The 14131-nt window shown below is 55.1% G+C and overlaps 1 protein-coding gene across 2 annotated transcripts in view; it reads right to left on the reverse strand.

Moving 5' to 3' along the window:
* Nucleotides 1-619: 619 nt before the first annotated feature.
* GOLGB1 (golgin B1) overlaps nucleotides 620-14131 on the reverse strand; it is a 36880-nt gene continuing 23368 nt past the window's right edge. For both annotated transcript variants that reach the window (XM_054989049.1, XM_054989048.1), the window contains exons 15-23: nucleotides 11625-13554; nucleotides 9309-9466; nucleotides 6401-6518; nucleotides 5800-5934; nucleotides 5050-5202; nucleotides 4341-4438; nucleotides 3947-4081; nucleotides 2396-2501; nucleotides 620-1858 (exon numbers count right to left, since the gene is read on the reverse strand). In XM_054989049.1, coding sequence (XP_054845024.1) covers nucleotides 1724-1858; nucleotides 2396-2501; nucleotides 3947-4081; nucleotides 4341-4438; nucleotides 5050-5202; nucleotides 5800-5934; nucleotides 6401-6518; nucleotides 9309-9466; nucleotides 11625-13554 — 2968 coding nt within the window. In that variant the 3' untranslated portion in view covers nucleotides 620-1723. The remainder of the gene's footprint in view (nucleotides 1859-2395; nucleotides 2502-3946; nucleotides 4082-4340; nucleotides 4439-5049; nucleotides 5203-5799; nucleotides 5935-6400; nucleotides 6519-9308; nucleotides 9467-11624; nucleotides 13555-14131) is intronic.

A 14131-nucleotide genomic window follows, 5' to 3' on the forward strand; every position in this document is an offset into this window, starting at 1 on the left:
GCAGCTCCACCCCTTACATGGCAACCGAGCCCACCTCAGCGGCACAGCATGTGAGCCCTACAACCCACTGCCGCGTGCCCGAGATGTCGGGGCAGGGTTTGGGGATAAACTCCTGTTTTGGTAGGATTCAGTTCTCTGTGGCTGGGATGGTGTGGCTTTGGACAGTTTGGATTGAAAATCCAAGTCCGGTAGTGTCAGACGTTGCTTCTATCACCAAAAGCACGCTTCTGGTGCTATCCGGGGGAGGACAGGGGGCTCCTGGGCCAGGGCCCCCACTTTTCTGAACCCATGTCCAATGAGAGAAAGAGCAGCTCTGGGGTGGCTTTGGAGCAACACCCAGCCAGCGGCACCTGGGGCAGACTGACCTGTCATGAGGCAGCAGGGTCTGCAAAGCCAAGGCACAGGCAAAGCCTACAGTGCACAGCCACGGAGGGTGCACAGAAGAAACCCAGACAGCTGGTCTGGCTGTGGTGAGTCATGCCCTGGAGGCCGGACTCCACCACTTTGGACTTGGAACCGAGGAATCTCTCAGGAGGCCTGGATGCAGAAGAACTGCAGAAGAGCAGCCCAAGAGCCCTGGAGGCAGAACTGGACCCACAGACGACATTCACTCAGGAGGTTCGGAAAATAAACTTTATTGCAGAAGGCAGGATTTCAGAGGGGGGGGGGTGGGGGAGCAGCAGACAGAATTTTGGAAATGAAAAGGAAGCCCACAGAGCAAACGCCCTGCAGGAGATCGACAGGGAACAGCCCCAAGTCACTGTTGAGGGACCCAAGAGGGACAGAACCTCCCCCCCCCAACACAACATTTCCAGCCCCCAATTCATCCTGGAGAAAAGGAGCACAGCTGAGCTACAAGGGCTCCCACAAGCCAAAGACTGCGACCCCCCCCCCTGCCCTTCTTCCGCTTTGCCACAGGTCCCCCCTCCCCACAGAAAGGCAGGAACCAGGACTGGAGAGGGCAATACTCTGTCTTGCCTCCTCATTCCCTCTATACCGTGCAAGGAACAGAGGTGCGCCGCTCCGTCCCACCACCGTCAAGCGGGAGGCCACTGCGCCACCCCCCTCCCCTCCCCTCCCCACCATGGCTGCTGCTTCCATCCAATCACTGAGCCCGAAACAGCAGGTGCAACGGAACGGTCCATCCGGCAAGGCCAACATCCCAAGGCTCACTTGGCCCCTTTCGGGAATCACGCAGGACGTTTGCCTCAGCCCCCGAGAGCAGGCGTCTTGTTCAGCATGCCGGCACGCTGAAAATCCCGCCACCGCCACCGCCCCCACCCGATTGCCTGCAGGGAGCTCTGGGCCGCAGGCTGCAATTCACACGGTATGTCAAGCGTGGAAGGGGAAAGATTCCCTGTGCCAGTGGGCCGATTACCCTGAATTGCAAATTAACTTCGCCCTGATCCAGTGTGCAAAGCCGACAGAAAACTTCAGTGTTCCTCCTTAGGAACAGAAGTGAGACCAACCCCACGCCAATACTGGCCTGGAACAGCCATCTCTGGGCCAGGCTCTCATGGGTAGGGGGGAGAGGGAGGGTGCCCCTGAGCTCTCTAGAGCACCCCCCACCCGCCTTGCCACCAGCCGGCTTGCACAGGCTGGCTGGATGCCCCAAACGACACCTGGGTGAGCTTCTGTCTCCAGCCAGGCCTGAAACACTCCCCTTCTCCCTGCAGGCAGAGCCCGAGGACAGGGCTGGTTTCCCTGGGCCCAGAGGCTGGTCCTACAGGAGGCCTGTGAAGCAAAGGAGCAGCAGCACGTGGACCGTGAGGAGGTAGGCTGTGGCCAAGAGGGGCAGGCGTGTCCGGGAACAGAAGAGCGAGCGCAGGAGGCGCCGGGGGGCCGTGCTCTGTCGAGCCTGGAGAGGGAGAGCAAAAGAAAGGCAGTGGTTACGAGACCGGAAGAGGGCGCTTCAGCCTGCCGCCGCCAGCCGCAGGGGACCACAGGGGGCAAGTGATGACAACTTTTTGTCGTCCATGTGAGAGTTAACCTGGAAGGAAGAGCTGGAAACAGCCGCTCCAAACGCAAATGGCAGATCCTGGAACTGGGGCCGTTTTGCCCGAGAGATCTGGTGGGCACGGGGCTTCCTGTCCTTGTGATCAAACAGCCCATCAAATTCCACAGATCTGTTCAGCGGGCGGCAGCACTTTCCCCTGCTGCTAGGGGCCTTGGGGGAAAGGGCCACAGCATGCAGAAGGCGCCCGCGGGCTCCAGCCCACCACAGCCCAAGAGAAAGCCTCCGGGCTCCTTCGCACGGCGGCATTTCAAAGAGGCACAAAACCATCAAGGTCTCTGTCTGCAAAGGGCAGAGAGACAAGAGACTGGCGGAAGGAACTCCAGAAAAAGGAGGCTGTGCTCCAGCTGTGGACCTCCACCCAACAAGAAGGGCCCGTACCTTGCTGAAGCTGCCCTCCGCGGAGCCAACCAGCAGCGCGTGCTCAGAGGTGGGGGGCATATCGACGCTGGTCTCCAAAGACTGTTCCCACTGACTTGACTCCAACCTGCGTTGAGACAAACAGGCACAAAGAGGGATCAGCACCTGCGGACTTCCGAGGAAGAGCATCCTGGCCAAGGAACAGCCCTGGTCCACTGCCACAGGCCCCACCCTCCCTTCCCAGCTGCACAGAGAGCAGGCCGCCCAGGCCCAGGACGCATCCAGCATTCGCCTTGCACCCTGAGCCCTTATTCGCCACAGCCGCTGCTCTGCTCCAGCCCACAACTGCCTCCCTTCTGGCCAACAGGGCGACCAGGAAAAGGGGAGCCAATTCCAGAAGTACTCTACAAATACTTCAAGGCAGAATGGAGGTGAGAAAAGGGGGGGGGCATTGGCTTTAATGAGAGAGAGACTGGGAACCTTTTCAACTGGGCTGATGCTTCTATTCAAAGGCCTGGGAGAATTACTGAGGCGGCAGCCGGAGCCTCATTGGAAACAGACAGAGTGGTGTCACCGGAGGGATTGTGGAGAACTTAGCAGAGTCCAAATCCCTGCTAAGGTATGAAACTCACTTGGCAGCTGGTGAGCCTGTTGCTCTTAGCCTAACTTACCTCACAGGATAGTAAAGAGTCCAGTAGCACCTTTAAGACTAACCAACTTTATTATAACGTAAGTTTTTGAGAACCACAGCTCTCTTTGTCAGCTGCATCTGATGAAGAGAGCTGTGGCTCTCGAAAGCTTATGCTACAATAAAGTTGGCAAAGATGCTACTGGACTCTACTATTTTGCAACTGAAGACTAACAACGGCTAACTCCTCTCGATCTACCTCACAGGGTTGTTGTGAGGTTCACACAATATTCTGAGCTCCTTGGCAGTCAGGCAAACGAGCCATCAACATGCAAACAACCTCTGAATTTGTATATTATGGGATGGATCCTCTGGAGCTTTTCTGTCAAGGAGAAGAGTCCTGTGCAACAGACGCCTCCCTGCACTGGAGGCAGCCATCACTGTGAGTTGAAACATTCCAGCGGATCCAATGCTACGACTGGTAAATATGTTGCCTCCAGGCTGGCGCCTGCAGGTGGCAGAGCAGATGGAGTGGAGGCTTGGGATGAACACAAGGTTTTCCAACCACCCAGGCCCTGAGGGTCTGTGGGCCACGTATCAAAACGCTGAGGCGTTCTGAGCATCTGCATCTGCTTACTCCATTATCCAGGAGTTAGAGGGGGGAAATCCGGATCTCTCGGAGCTCATTTACCATTTGGGAATGGCGTGTTGCAGGACGGAGCGGCCTGGCCACCCCTGAACGAGATGCCAACACCCAAGCAGAGTGCCAGTTTGCATCCCGATGCTGGATGGACCCAAAGGGCGGCTGAGCAAGGTTCCCAGACATCAAAGGCATCGAGGAGAATTTTTAAAGTTACTCTCGACTGAAGGGCCTGAAGCGCTTCCCTTGGAAAGGATGTCAGCTGAGCCCAGCCAGACAGGACAGCCCCCCTGGCCGCGTTTACCTGCGGATGTGATCCCGGGCCGCAGAACAGGCCTCCTCGGCCGCCCGGCGCCGGCCCCGTTCACCCTGCAGCAGCTCCTCCAGCTGCAGCAGGCCCTGCTTCGCGGAGCTCTCCTGCCGCCTGGCCTCCGTCAACCTGCCCAGGGAGACAAAGTGCCATGAAGACCAGGCCTGTCCTTCGCAGCTCAAGGCCGGCCCTTGTCACAAGACGGGCTTCCTTCTCACCAGCCAAAGAGGTAATTCCTGGATGAAATAGGGATTATGATTTGAATTAGGGACCAGGGACTGGTGGCTATTCCAGATTATCTAGCGGAGGGCTTGACGGTGCAATCTTGCATTTGCGCTCAGTGGGTGGCCAGGAGCCTGGGAGAGGGGCTCCCCTCCAGGACGCTCACCTCCTCTGTAGCTCCTGAAGCTCTGGAGTGTGGCTCTCCCGAGGATGCTCGTTTCGTTCTTGGGGGGCTCCCGGAGCAGCATCTGTTGGGAGGGACCCCTGGGGCAAAACACAGGCATTCGGGCCTAAAGCAAGGGCAGAGAGGCAGCTGCCCCCCTCCCCCCCCCCCCCGTGCCCTGGCTGATCCCCTCCAAGCAGTGCTTATTTCACGCAGGTGACCATACAGCTGCATCTATACAGGGCTGTCCCAAACATACTCACTCTGATGACAAATGCGCCAGGGGTAGGGAAAAGGGGAAACCCAACAATAGGCATCCTGTGACCAGTGGTGGCCCCCCGAGAAGAAACTGAAGGTGGGGAACGGAACAAAGGGGCAGAAGAAGCTGCCTTATGCAGAGTCAGACCATTGGGATGCACAGCCCAGCATTACCGACTCTGACTGGCAGCAGGTCTTGAGCAGGGGTCCTTCCCAGCCTGGCCACCTGCGATCCTACTAATTGGCCACAGGGCCTTCTGCACACAAAGGATGGCTTGTGGCACTGGGCTGTGGTCCCTTCCCGTCCCTAGATCAATCTTGGAACAGAGAGAGAGAGTGTGTCATGGCTATAGCCCAAGGGCCCTATAAGAACTGCCTCTATGAGCCAAAAAGGACAGAGCCCTGCCCCCCAACTGCAAAGACAAAGAGAGGCCACAGCCTGCTTCAGCCTTACCACATCCTTCCCCAGCGGCGGCGGCAGCTGCTTCTCGAGTGCCTCGCAGCGGGCCAAGACGTCGCCGTAGCGCTGCTGGCTCTCACGCAGGCTGCGGCTGCTTCCTCTCAGCTGGAGGGAGAGGGCATTCTTCTCTTCAAAGACCTGCGAGAGCTGGGGAGAGGACAGGTGGGGGAGGGGCTGAGATTCCAGCTTCAGCCAGCACTTTAGACCCTCCCAACTGCACAGTGCACTCCCCCAGGACACAGGAACAGCCTCCTTTGGCAGGGTGCTCACTATAACCTGGAGCCAGAATGCGTGTAGCACTAGTACCTCGTGTACAATTTAGCATCCTAAGTTTTTAAGAAATAAAACACGAAGTTTTGGCCTTCAGAGGCATGGAAAATGACTTGATAACCCCAATCGTCTTGACAAAGAAACAGGCTTGAAAGTGAAGGTACAACATGGCCACATGCGCTGATGGCCCAGGCTAGCCCAGCCTCGGAAACTGAGAAGGGGCCGGTCATGGTTAGGACTTGAGTGGGAGTCCACCAAGGAAGTCCAGGGCTGCTACGCAGATGCAGGCTATGCCAACCCCCCTGTTGGTCTCTTGCCATGAAAACCCAACAGGGTCGCCATAAGCTGGCTGTGATTTGACAGCACTTTGCATACACAAGAATATCACACAGCCAGCTTCAAACCTTCACCCGCCATCTCTTGAGTGTTCGTGCCCCCCCCCCTCGGCCCCCCGGCCCCTCCTGCCCCACATACTTTGCTGTTCAGCTGCTGGATCCGCAGCTCTTTCTGGTGCAGCTCCTTCAAGCTGCTCCCGAGCTGGGCCTGGAGATGCTTCTTCTCTGCCTCCGGGCCAGACGCCTCCAGCTGCAGAGCGGCCTCTGGGGGAACCTGCAGGAAAGGAGTCCTCAGTCGGAGACACACAAGGACACCCTGCCAGGCCCCGCCCCCCCCCCCGAGGACAGCCGGGGCCCAGCGACAGCCACCTGCTTTTCTTCTTGGGATTGCTGCTAATGGTCGGCTGGTGGACTGCCTGCTCTCAAAAGCTTTGGGAAGATGTTTTAAAACCTATCCCATGACAAAATGGGGCCGTGTAGGCCTCAGGGCTGCTAACAATGCAGTACAGGAAGAATATCAAAACAAGGCAAACACAAGTGAGATTCTCCAACAGCGAATACAGGCCAGCTCAAGGGCAACACCCAAGAAAATGTCCATGGCCAGTTCCTGGGTTACATTAAATGCCTCCTGTTCTTCGGGGGACGAACGATGACCTGACAGCCATCCCGGCCAGCCATCAGCCCTCTCCACCCTTCCTATGCCCCCCCCTCCCAGCACCTGAGTGGGTGCCCACCCTCACCTGTCTTTGGTGCTGCTCCTCCACGAGAGGCACGCTGGGCCTGCTCTCCCTCACAGCGGTCTGCACACGGCTCAGCGGCTGATCTTTTGTCTCCAGCCCCCAGGCTGCCTTCTCCTCCCTAACAAAACACCCCCCGAAAGAGAAGGAGATGCCCACATGAGAAGCGCCCTGCTGGATGAGGCCCATGGTTTATTTAGTCCAGTACCCTGTTTCGCACACTGGCCAACCAGCTGCACTGGAGCATCCACAACAAGGCCAAGGCCTGCTCCCCATGTTGCTTTCGAGTCCTGGGATTCAGAGGTCCGTGCTGCCTCTATAGGAATTCCCTTTAGCCGAGCTGGCTATTAGCCCTCGACTGGTCTCTTCTCCCTGAATCTGACTCCCCCGTTGAAGCCATCTATGCTCCCGGCCATCACTATATTCAATGGCAGGGAATTCCACTATCTCTTACTGAGTACAGAAATATTTCCTTTTACCTGCCCTAAACCTATCCATTTCATTGGTTTCCTCCTGTTCTAGTATTTGGGGAGGAGGAGGTGGGGGGAAGCTCCCCCTAGCCACTTTCTCCATTCCATGCATAAGTTATTAAACCTTTATCGTGGATCCCCTTAGTTGTCTTTCTTGTAAACTAAAAATGCCAGACTTACTAGCCTTTCCCCAAAGGAAAGATGGTCCAACTTCCATATCATCTGGGTTGGACTTTGTATTTTTTCCAGCTCTGCACTATCCTTTTTTGAGATACGGCAAGCAGAATTGCACAAAGTATTCCAAATGAGGCCACGCCATAGCTTTACCCAGGGGCATTAGAATACTGGCCATTTTATTTTCCATCCTTTTCTTAATAATTCCCAGCATGGAGTTTGCCTTTTTCATCAATGGTGCACACTGCATCACTTTTCCTTGAGTTTTCTCCTACAACCCCAAGGTATCTTTCATATATTTAGTAAAGAGTCCAGTAGCACCTTTAAGACTAACCAACTTTATTGTAGCATAAGCTTTTGAGAACCACAGCTCTCTTTGTCAGATGAGAGAACCACAGTTCTCTTCGTCTCTCATCTGACGAAGAGAACTGTGGTTCTCGAAAGCTTATGCTACAATAAAGTTGGTTAGTCTTAAAGGTGCTACTGGACTCTTCTATTTTTCAGACTAACATGGCTAACTCCTCTGGATCTCTTTCATGTATTTGTTAACCTTCTCAGAGAGCTCCAAAATGTTTGTTGGTGAGAAGGGGCTTTCTGTTCGCCACTACGTGAACTCCATGGTCCGAAGCGTTCAGGCTCTGGGGCATCAAGAGGCACCAGCCCTGGCCTCTGTGCCCTGTGGTTGGCCACTAGATACAACAGCATGAGGACTAGATGGGCTAATTGTCTGATCCAGCACATTGGCTTTTATGTTCTTAACAAGAATCACGTGCCACTTCCAGCCAGTGACAGACAGCCAGGACTAGGTTGTATGCTGGTAGAGTATGGCTGGGACTTTGTGTGCTGCATCATCCTGCAGAGCCAGTGTCACAGGGTCCCAAATGCAGAATGCAGCTCACGGAGAATCTTGATCATCTGAACAATCAAGATGGTTTTGTGTAGGTGACCTCAGAAGCCGGGGGGAGAAGGGTAGACAGAACAAGGCATTCAGCAGCTGTGCATAGCATGCTGCACGACTCCTTGCTCAGTCCCATACCAGACAGAACCGAAGCAAGCAAATCAAGGAGATGTGCCTGACCTGGCTACAGACAACCATGCTCTCATCACAGCCAGGCTGGACTGCAGCAACATACTCGGCATGGGGCTCCCTCTACAGACTGGTCAGAAGCATTCATTTGGTGCAAACTGCAGATGAGAGACGACTTCCTTGGGCAATCTGTACAGGACCTCTCTCACCCGTCTTAAAAATGACTGTACAAGATTTCATTTCCTGGCGCAATTCAAAGTGCTGGGTACTACAGCCTCTGAAGAATGGAGCCTCGATGGCTGGGAATTGACTTGGTCTGTAAGGTGCCACTGGACTCGAATCTTGCTCTTTTACTGCAGATCAACCACCTGAAACTGGTGGTATTATTGGTAATGCTGCAATGAACAGTCTGGGACAGGGATATCTCAAAGATCCTCCCTTCCCGTAAGAACCTGCTGGGCAGTTCACAGCACTGACTGAGGTTCTGTCGTTGATGCCATCTTCTGAGGCAAGGTACCTAAGAGGCAGAATACCCTCCCCATATCTGCTCTCCTGGCACTGTGCCTTCTGTACCTTTGGTCACAGATCCAGAGGAGTTAGCCATGTTAGTCTGTAGTTGCAAAATAGAAAAGAGTCCAGTTGCATCTGACAAAGAGAGCTGTGGCTCTCGAAAGCTTATGCGACAATAAAGTTGCATCTGACAAAGAGAACTGTGATTCTCAAAAGCTTATGCTACAGTAGAGCTGGTTAGTCTTGAAGGTGCTACTGGACTCTTTACTATTTTGCTACTACAGACTAACACGGCTAACTCCTCAGGATCTATTCCTCACTGCCTCATTATTCCACGAGATGAGAGCCAGTTGGTGTAGTGGTTAAGAACAGCAGGACTCTTATCTGGAGAGCCAAGTTTGATTCCTCACTCCTTCTCCTTGAAGCCAGCTGGGTGACCTTGGGTCAGTCACAGCTTCTCGGAGCTCTCTCAGCACCACCCACCTCACAGGGTGATTGTTGGGGAGATAACAACAACATACTTTGTAAACCACTCAGAGGGGGTGTTAAGTTGTCCTGAAGGGCGGTCTATAAATCAAATGTTGCTGTTGTTGCTGTTAGTGATCCCCACCCCCCACCCCCACCCCATGGGGTATTTTACAGAAGGGGCAGCAAACCAAATCCAAGCTGGCAGAGTTCCAGGGCACTGCCCACCGGCCAGCCGGGCCTCTGCTAGGAGAAGGGCTCCCACCTGAGCTGCCGCAGCTCCTGCTTCAGTTGCTCCTGGAGGCGCTGCTGCCGCTCCGCCTCCCGCTTCTGCTCCTGCCACTGGGCCTTGAGCTGCGCAAACTCTGCTGTGTCCACCCCTGCCTGCAAGTGCTGCTGCTGGAGGCTCTTCAGTTCTGCCAGCTTAGGACAAAGAGAAAGAGCAGGCCATGAGCACTGCCCCTCAAGGGCCCACACGAGGACCGGTGCCCTGAGAGCGCCTCCCGGTGGCAGACACTCGCTGGGTGCTCAGACCCTGGCAACGGACTCAAAAGCTTGGAGGCCTTCTGCAGCTGCTGGGTGGGCCAGGCCTGGCAGCTGCTCAGCTAAGGACACAAAGTTCTGTTCTTGCTGTCTGCTGTCCTTGCCCCCGGCTCCCTCTTCCCAAACCAATCACAAATTCTCACTTCTTGCACTCTCTCACGCAGACACAAAGCACAAGAGTCTAGTCCTTATGGCTGCCACAGCAGATTTAAAAGCATGAGGCACACCTTGCAGAAAATCACGGAAGACTCCAATAATTTCCTCAATGGGGTTTTAGAACCCATATGACATATAAAGTACGCAGCTACATGTAGATCTGTTTAAGTAATTAGTAAGATCGAGATAATCCAAACTATGGTATTCCCCATTACTATGTATGGACGTGAAAGTTGAACGGTGAAGAAAGCTGACAGGAAGAAAATGGATTCATCTGAAATGTGGTGCTGGAGGAGAGTTTTGTGGATATCATGGACAGCCAAAAAGACAAATAAGTGGGTCCTAGATCAAATCAAGCCTGAATTCTCCCTAGAAGCTAAAATGACAAACCTGAGGCTATTGTACTTTGGTCACATCATGAGAAGACAAGACTTTCTGGAAAAGTCAATAATGCTAGGAAAAGAGGAAAGCGGCAGGAAAAAAAGACCTAAAGTGAGATGGCTGGACCAAATAAAGGAAGCCTCGTCCTCCAGTTTGCAGGATTTGAGCAAGTCTGTTAATGATAGGATGTTTTGGAGGTCTTTTATTCATAGGGCCACCGTAGTTCGGAGGCGACTTGACAGCAGGGAACACAATGAATTAAGAGAGCCATTGTAGTATATAGTGGTAAGAGCGTCAGACTAGAATCTGGGGACCCAGGTTCATATTCTCTACTCTGTGGTGGAAGCTTGTTGGGTTACCTTGAGCCAGTCACAGGCACTCAGTGTAACCTAACTGACAGCGCTGTTAGGAGGATAAAATGGAGGACAGGAGAACAAGCTAAGCGGCTTTGGGTTTCTAATTAGGGGGCGGGGGGGGAGTGTGTGTGTGTGTGTGTGTGTGTGTGTGTATGTATGTATGTACGTACGTACGTATATCATGAAAAAACAAGACGCGCTGGAAAATCAATAATACTAGGAAAGGTGAAAGGTAGAGGGCGGTAGGAAAAGAGGAAGTCTAAAATGAGATAGCTTGACTCAATAAAAGTGGCCACGTCCTCCCGTTTGTAAAATCTGAGCAAGTTTGTTAATGACAGGATATTATGGAGGTCTTATGGCACCATAGGCCGGAGGCAACATGACAGCCTCTCTCTCTCTCTCTCTCTCTCTCTCTCTCACACACACACACACACACACACGTAGATCATGACATTCAGCCTTACTCGGGTCAGAAGGTTATTTTTGTGTTGTCTTGTTTTTCACAGAGCCCTGCTGCTAACCGAATGAAATTCTGTATCACCTGGATATGCTGCTAGCTGGGCTGATTTGGGCTTTCTCCCCTGCTGCACCATAAGCCCACCCCTACCATTCACTCTATGCAGAATAAAGCCAGCAGTGCCCCAGGAAATGTATTCTCATTTCTGACGATCCAGATCATAAGCCTGCGCTAAAAGTAAAAAGTTCAGCTCCAGCTGAGTGACTAGGGAACTGCCTGCCACTGGGAGCTAGAGTCCCAGAGCACTCCTAGGGGACGACTTGGATGCTGGCCTGGCTCCTGCAGGTTGACCCAGCTGGGGTTCCATAAACACTACACACACACACCACCGCCTGGATGCAGAAAAGGCACATGGTCTCCTCCTTCTACAGCTGCCACTTCAGCATGCTAACAGGATACCTGCATGGCTTAACTGATCCCCCCCACTCTTCTGCTTCCTGACATGCCGCGTTTTCATGCACAGGGAGTTCCAAGCAGAATCCCCCCCAAATGCACGGCAAAGCAGCTCAGCTCGAGAACTGGACCTAAGAGTTCTTTCTCAATGTGTAGTCTAGCTCTCAGGTCTTAGGGGCCAGTGGCTGCCAAGGGTCCTCCCTGAAAGGCTTAGGAAGGGAGGCTGCCTACTCACCAGCCGTTCCCGGTCGTTCTGCAAGGAGGACAAGGCCCTCTTGAGGCTCTGTGCTTCAGTAAGGTTGGTGGAAGTGTCCGGCGTCGACTGCAGCAAGACTTCGCCCACCCTGCGGGCTTTGTCCAGCTCGCTCAGCAGGCGGTCTCGCTCGTCCTGCAGGCTTGCCATGGCCCTGGCGAAGGACTTCACTTGGCCGGAGGCCCGCTCAAGCTCCGAGGTCAAGTGCCGAAGCTCCGCATCTCGGGCCTGAAGCTGCTGGGAGAGCTTCTCCAGCCGGGCCAGGAGACCGTTCTCCTCCACGGAGTGCCGAAGGGCTGCCAGCTCCGAGGCCAGCCGGCTCCTCTCCTGGGCAAGAGCCCTCTGCTCCACCTGCAGCTCAGCCTTCTCCTCTTGGAGGCTCTGAACCAGGGACTGCCGCTCTTCCACGTCCGCCGAGTATTTCTCTTCCAGGACACGCAGCTCTTCGTTGGACTGGTCCCAGCTGTCTTGGAGGGAGCTCATGGCCTTCCCAAAGGACTGAATTTGGGCCTTCAAGTCCTGGTTCTCCTCGGTGAGGGCCAGGAGGTTCTGCTCTGTTTCCAGGAGGTCTTTGGCCAGCTCTGCCACCCGCTCTTCCGCGGTCTCCGTCTCGTTGCGCATGAGCCCAGCGTCGTGATGCAGACTCTTCAGCTCCTTCTTCATCTGGGTCTCCGCCTCCTGCATCTGCCGGGCTGTGTCCTCGCGGACAAGGGCCAGCTCCTCCTCGAGCTCCGCCACCTGCCGCTGGGCCAGGGAGAGCTGGCTGCTCAGCTCCTGCGCCTCGTCCACTCTGGCCTGCAGCTGGGCCTGCAGCTCTAGTAGGGGCCCGCCCTCCTGCAGCGCCGCCACCTCCCCTCGCACCTGGGAAAGAGAGGCCAGCAGGGCCTTCCTCTCCTGCTCCAGGTGCTGCTTGTCCCGGCGCAGACCGGCCAGGGCATGCTCCGACTCCCTCAGCAGGCCCTCCAGACCCGCCTTCTCCTTCTCCAGGGCCTGGAGGCGCTCTAGCTGGGCCCCGAGGAGCTGCTTCTGCTGGCTGTCCTTTATGGAGATGAGCTGGTTGAGATCTTCCCGGTAGCGCATCAGTTCTGCGTCCAGTTTGGCATTCTCAGCGTGGAGGTCGTCCATCCGGCCGTGGAGGCCCCGCAGCTCCTCCTTCAGTGTGTTGTTTTCAGCGGCTGCCTCCTGAATCAGCTGGTCCTTCTCCAGGAGGCCGGACAGGTGGCGCTGCTCCAGCTGCTGGTAGTCTCCCAGGAGCCGGTCCCGGTCATCCTGCAGGGAAGACATGGCCTGGGTGAAGGAACCCAGCTGGGCCTGGTGCTTCCTGCTCTCCTCCCGGGCGCCCTTCAGCTTCTCCAGCAGACGGTCCGCCCTCTCCAGGGCTTTCCTCCTCTCGCCTTCCAGGGCCGCCCGCTCCGCCTCCCCCTGGCCCAGTCTGCTCTCCATCTCTCTCCGCTCCTCCTCATGCCGCCGCTGTGATTCCGAGACAGCTGCGGCGACGGCTTCCTCCCGGGCAGCCAGCAGGCTGACAACCCTCTGCTCCTGGCTGCCGATCTCTCCGTGGAGCTTGTCTGTCAGCTCCTTGGAGGCACGCAGGTCAGCCTCCAGCTGCTCCTGGCACAACCTGCATTCCCGGAGGTCGGCCTCCTGACGTTTCACCGCGCTCTCCATTTCTTCTCGCGCTTCCTTGCACTGTGCGTAGGAGCCCTGCAAGTCAGCCAGCTGCTCTCTCAGGCTCCGGAGCTCCGACTCCTGCTTCTGGAGCTGGTTTTGGGAATCCCCGAACAGCTGCCGTACCTCCTCCAGCTGGAGTGTAAGTGTCTTGTTCGCCTCCTTGAGCAGACCTATTTCTTCCTGTAGTCGTTGAAGCTCCTTCTGGGAACGGGTCTCCTCGGCCGACTTGCTGTTTTCCAGGCTGCAAGCAAAGAAGGCAGCGTCAGGTACAGCCCCCTTCCTGGGCACAAGCCATTCCTCAAAGGCACCCAGGACCCCGCTACTGCTCATAGCAGCCCTTCCAAGTAACCCTAGAGTTGGAAGGAAGGCATGACGCCAGCTGAGAGTGCCTCGGGTCCAGAGACCCCTCCTTGAGACATGGGGCTTGACTACTTTGGCCCACTGGCTTTCTGCCAGCCCTGTAATCCTGCGGGGGGGGGGGAATCCTGGCTCATCTCAAACACAGAGTTCCACAACACTTCGATCACAGGGAGGACCATGGCAAGAGCATCCACCAACTGATGGTCTAGACTGCTGCAGCAAGGTGTAAAATGGGGCATCACATACTGCCACAACATAGTAAAGAGTCCAGTAGCGCCTTAAAGACTAACCAACTTTATTGTAGCATAAGCTTTTGAGAACCATAACTCTCTTCATCAGATGGATCACCAGCTTTCAAGAACCACAGCTCTCTTTGTCAGATGCATCGTTAGAGAGCTGTGGTTCTCGAAAGCTGACGATGCATCTGACGAAAAGAGCTGTGGTTCTCAAAAACTTAT

This window comes from Eublepharis macularius, chromosome 9 (genome assembly GCF_028583425.1).
Source record: "Eublepharis macularius isolate TG4126 chromosome 9, MPM_Emac_v1.0, whole genome shotgun sequence".
Lineage (NCBI taxonomy): Eukaryota > Metazoa > Chordata > Lepidosauria > Squamata > Eublepharidae > Eublepharis > Eublepharis macularius.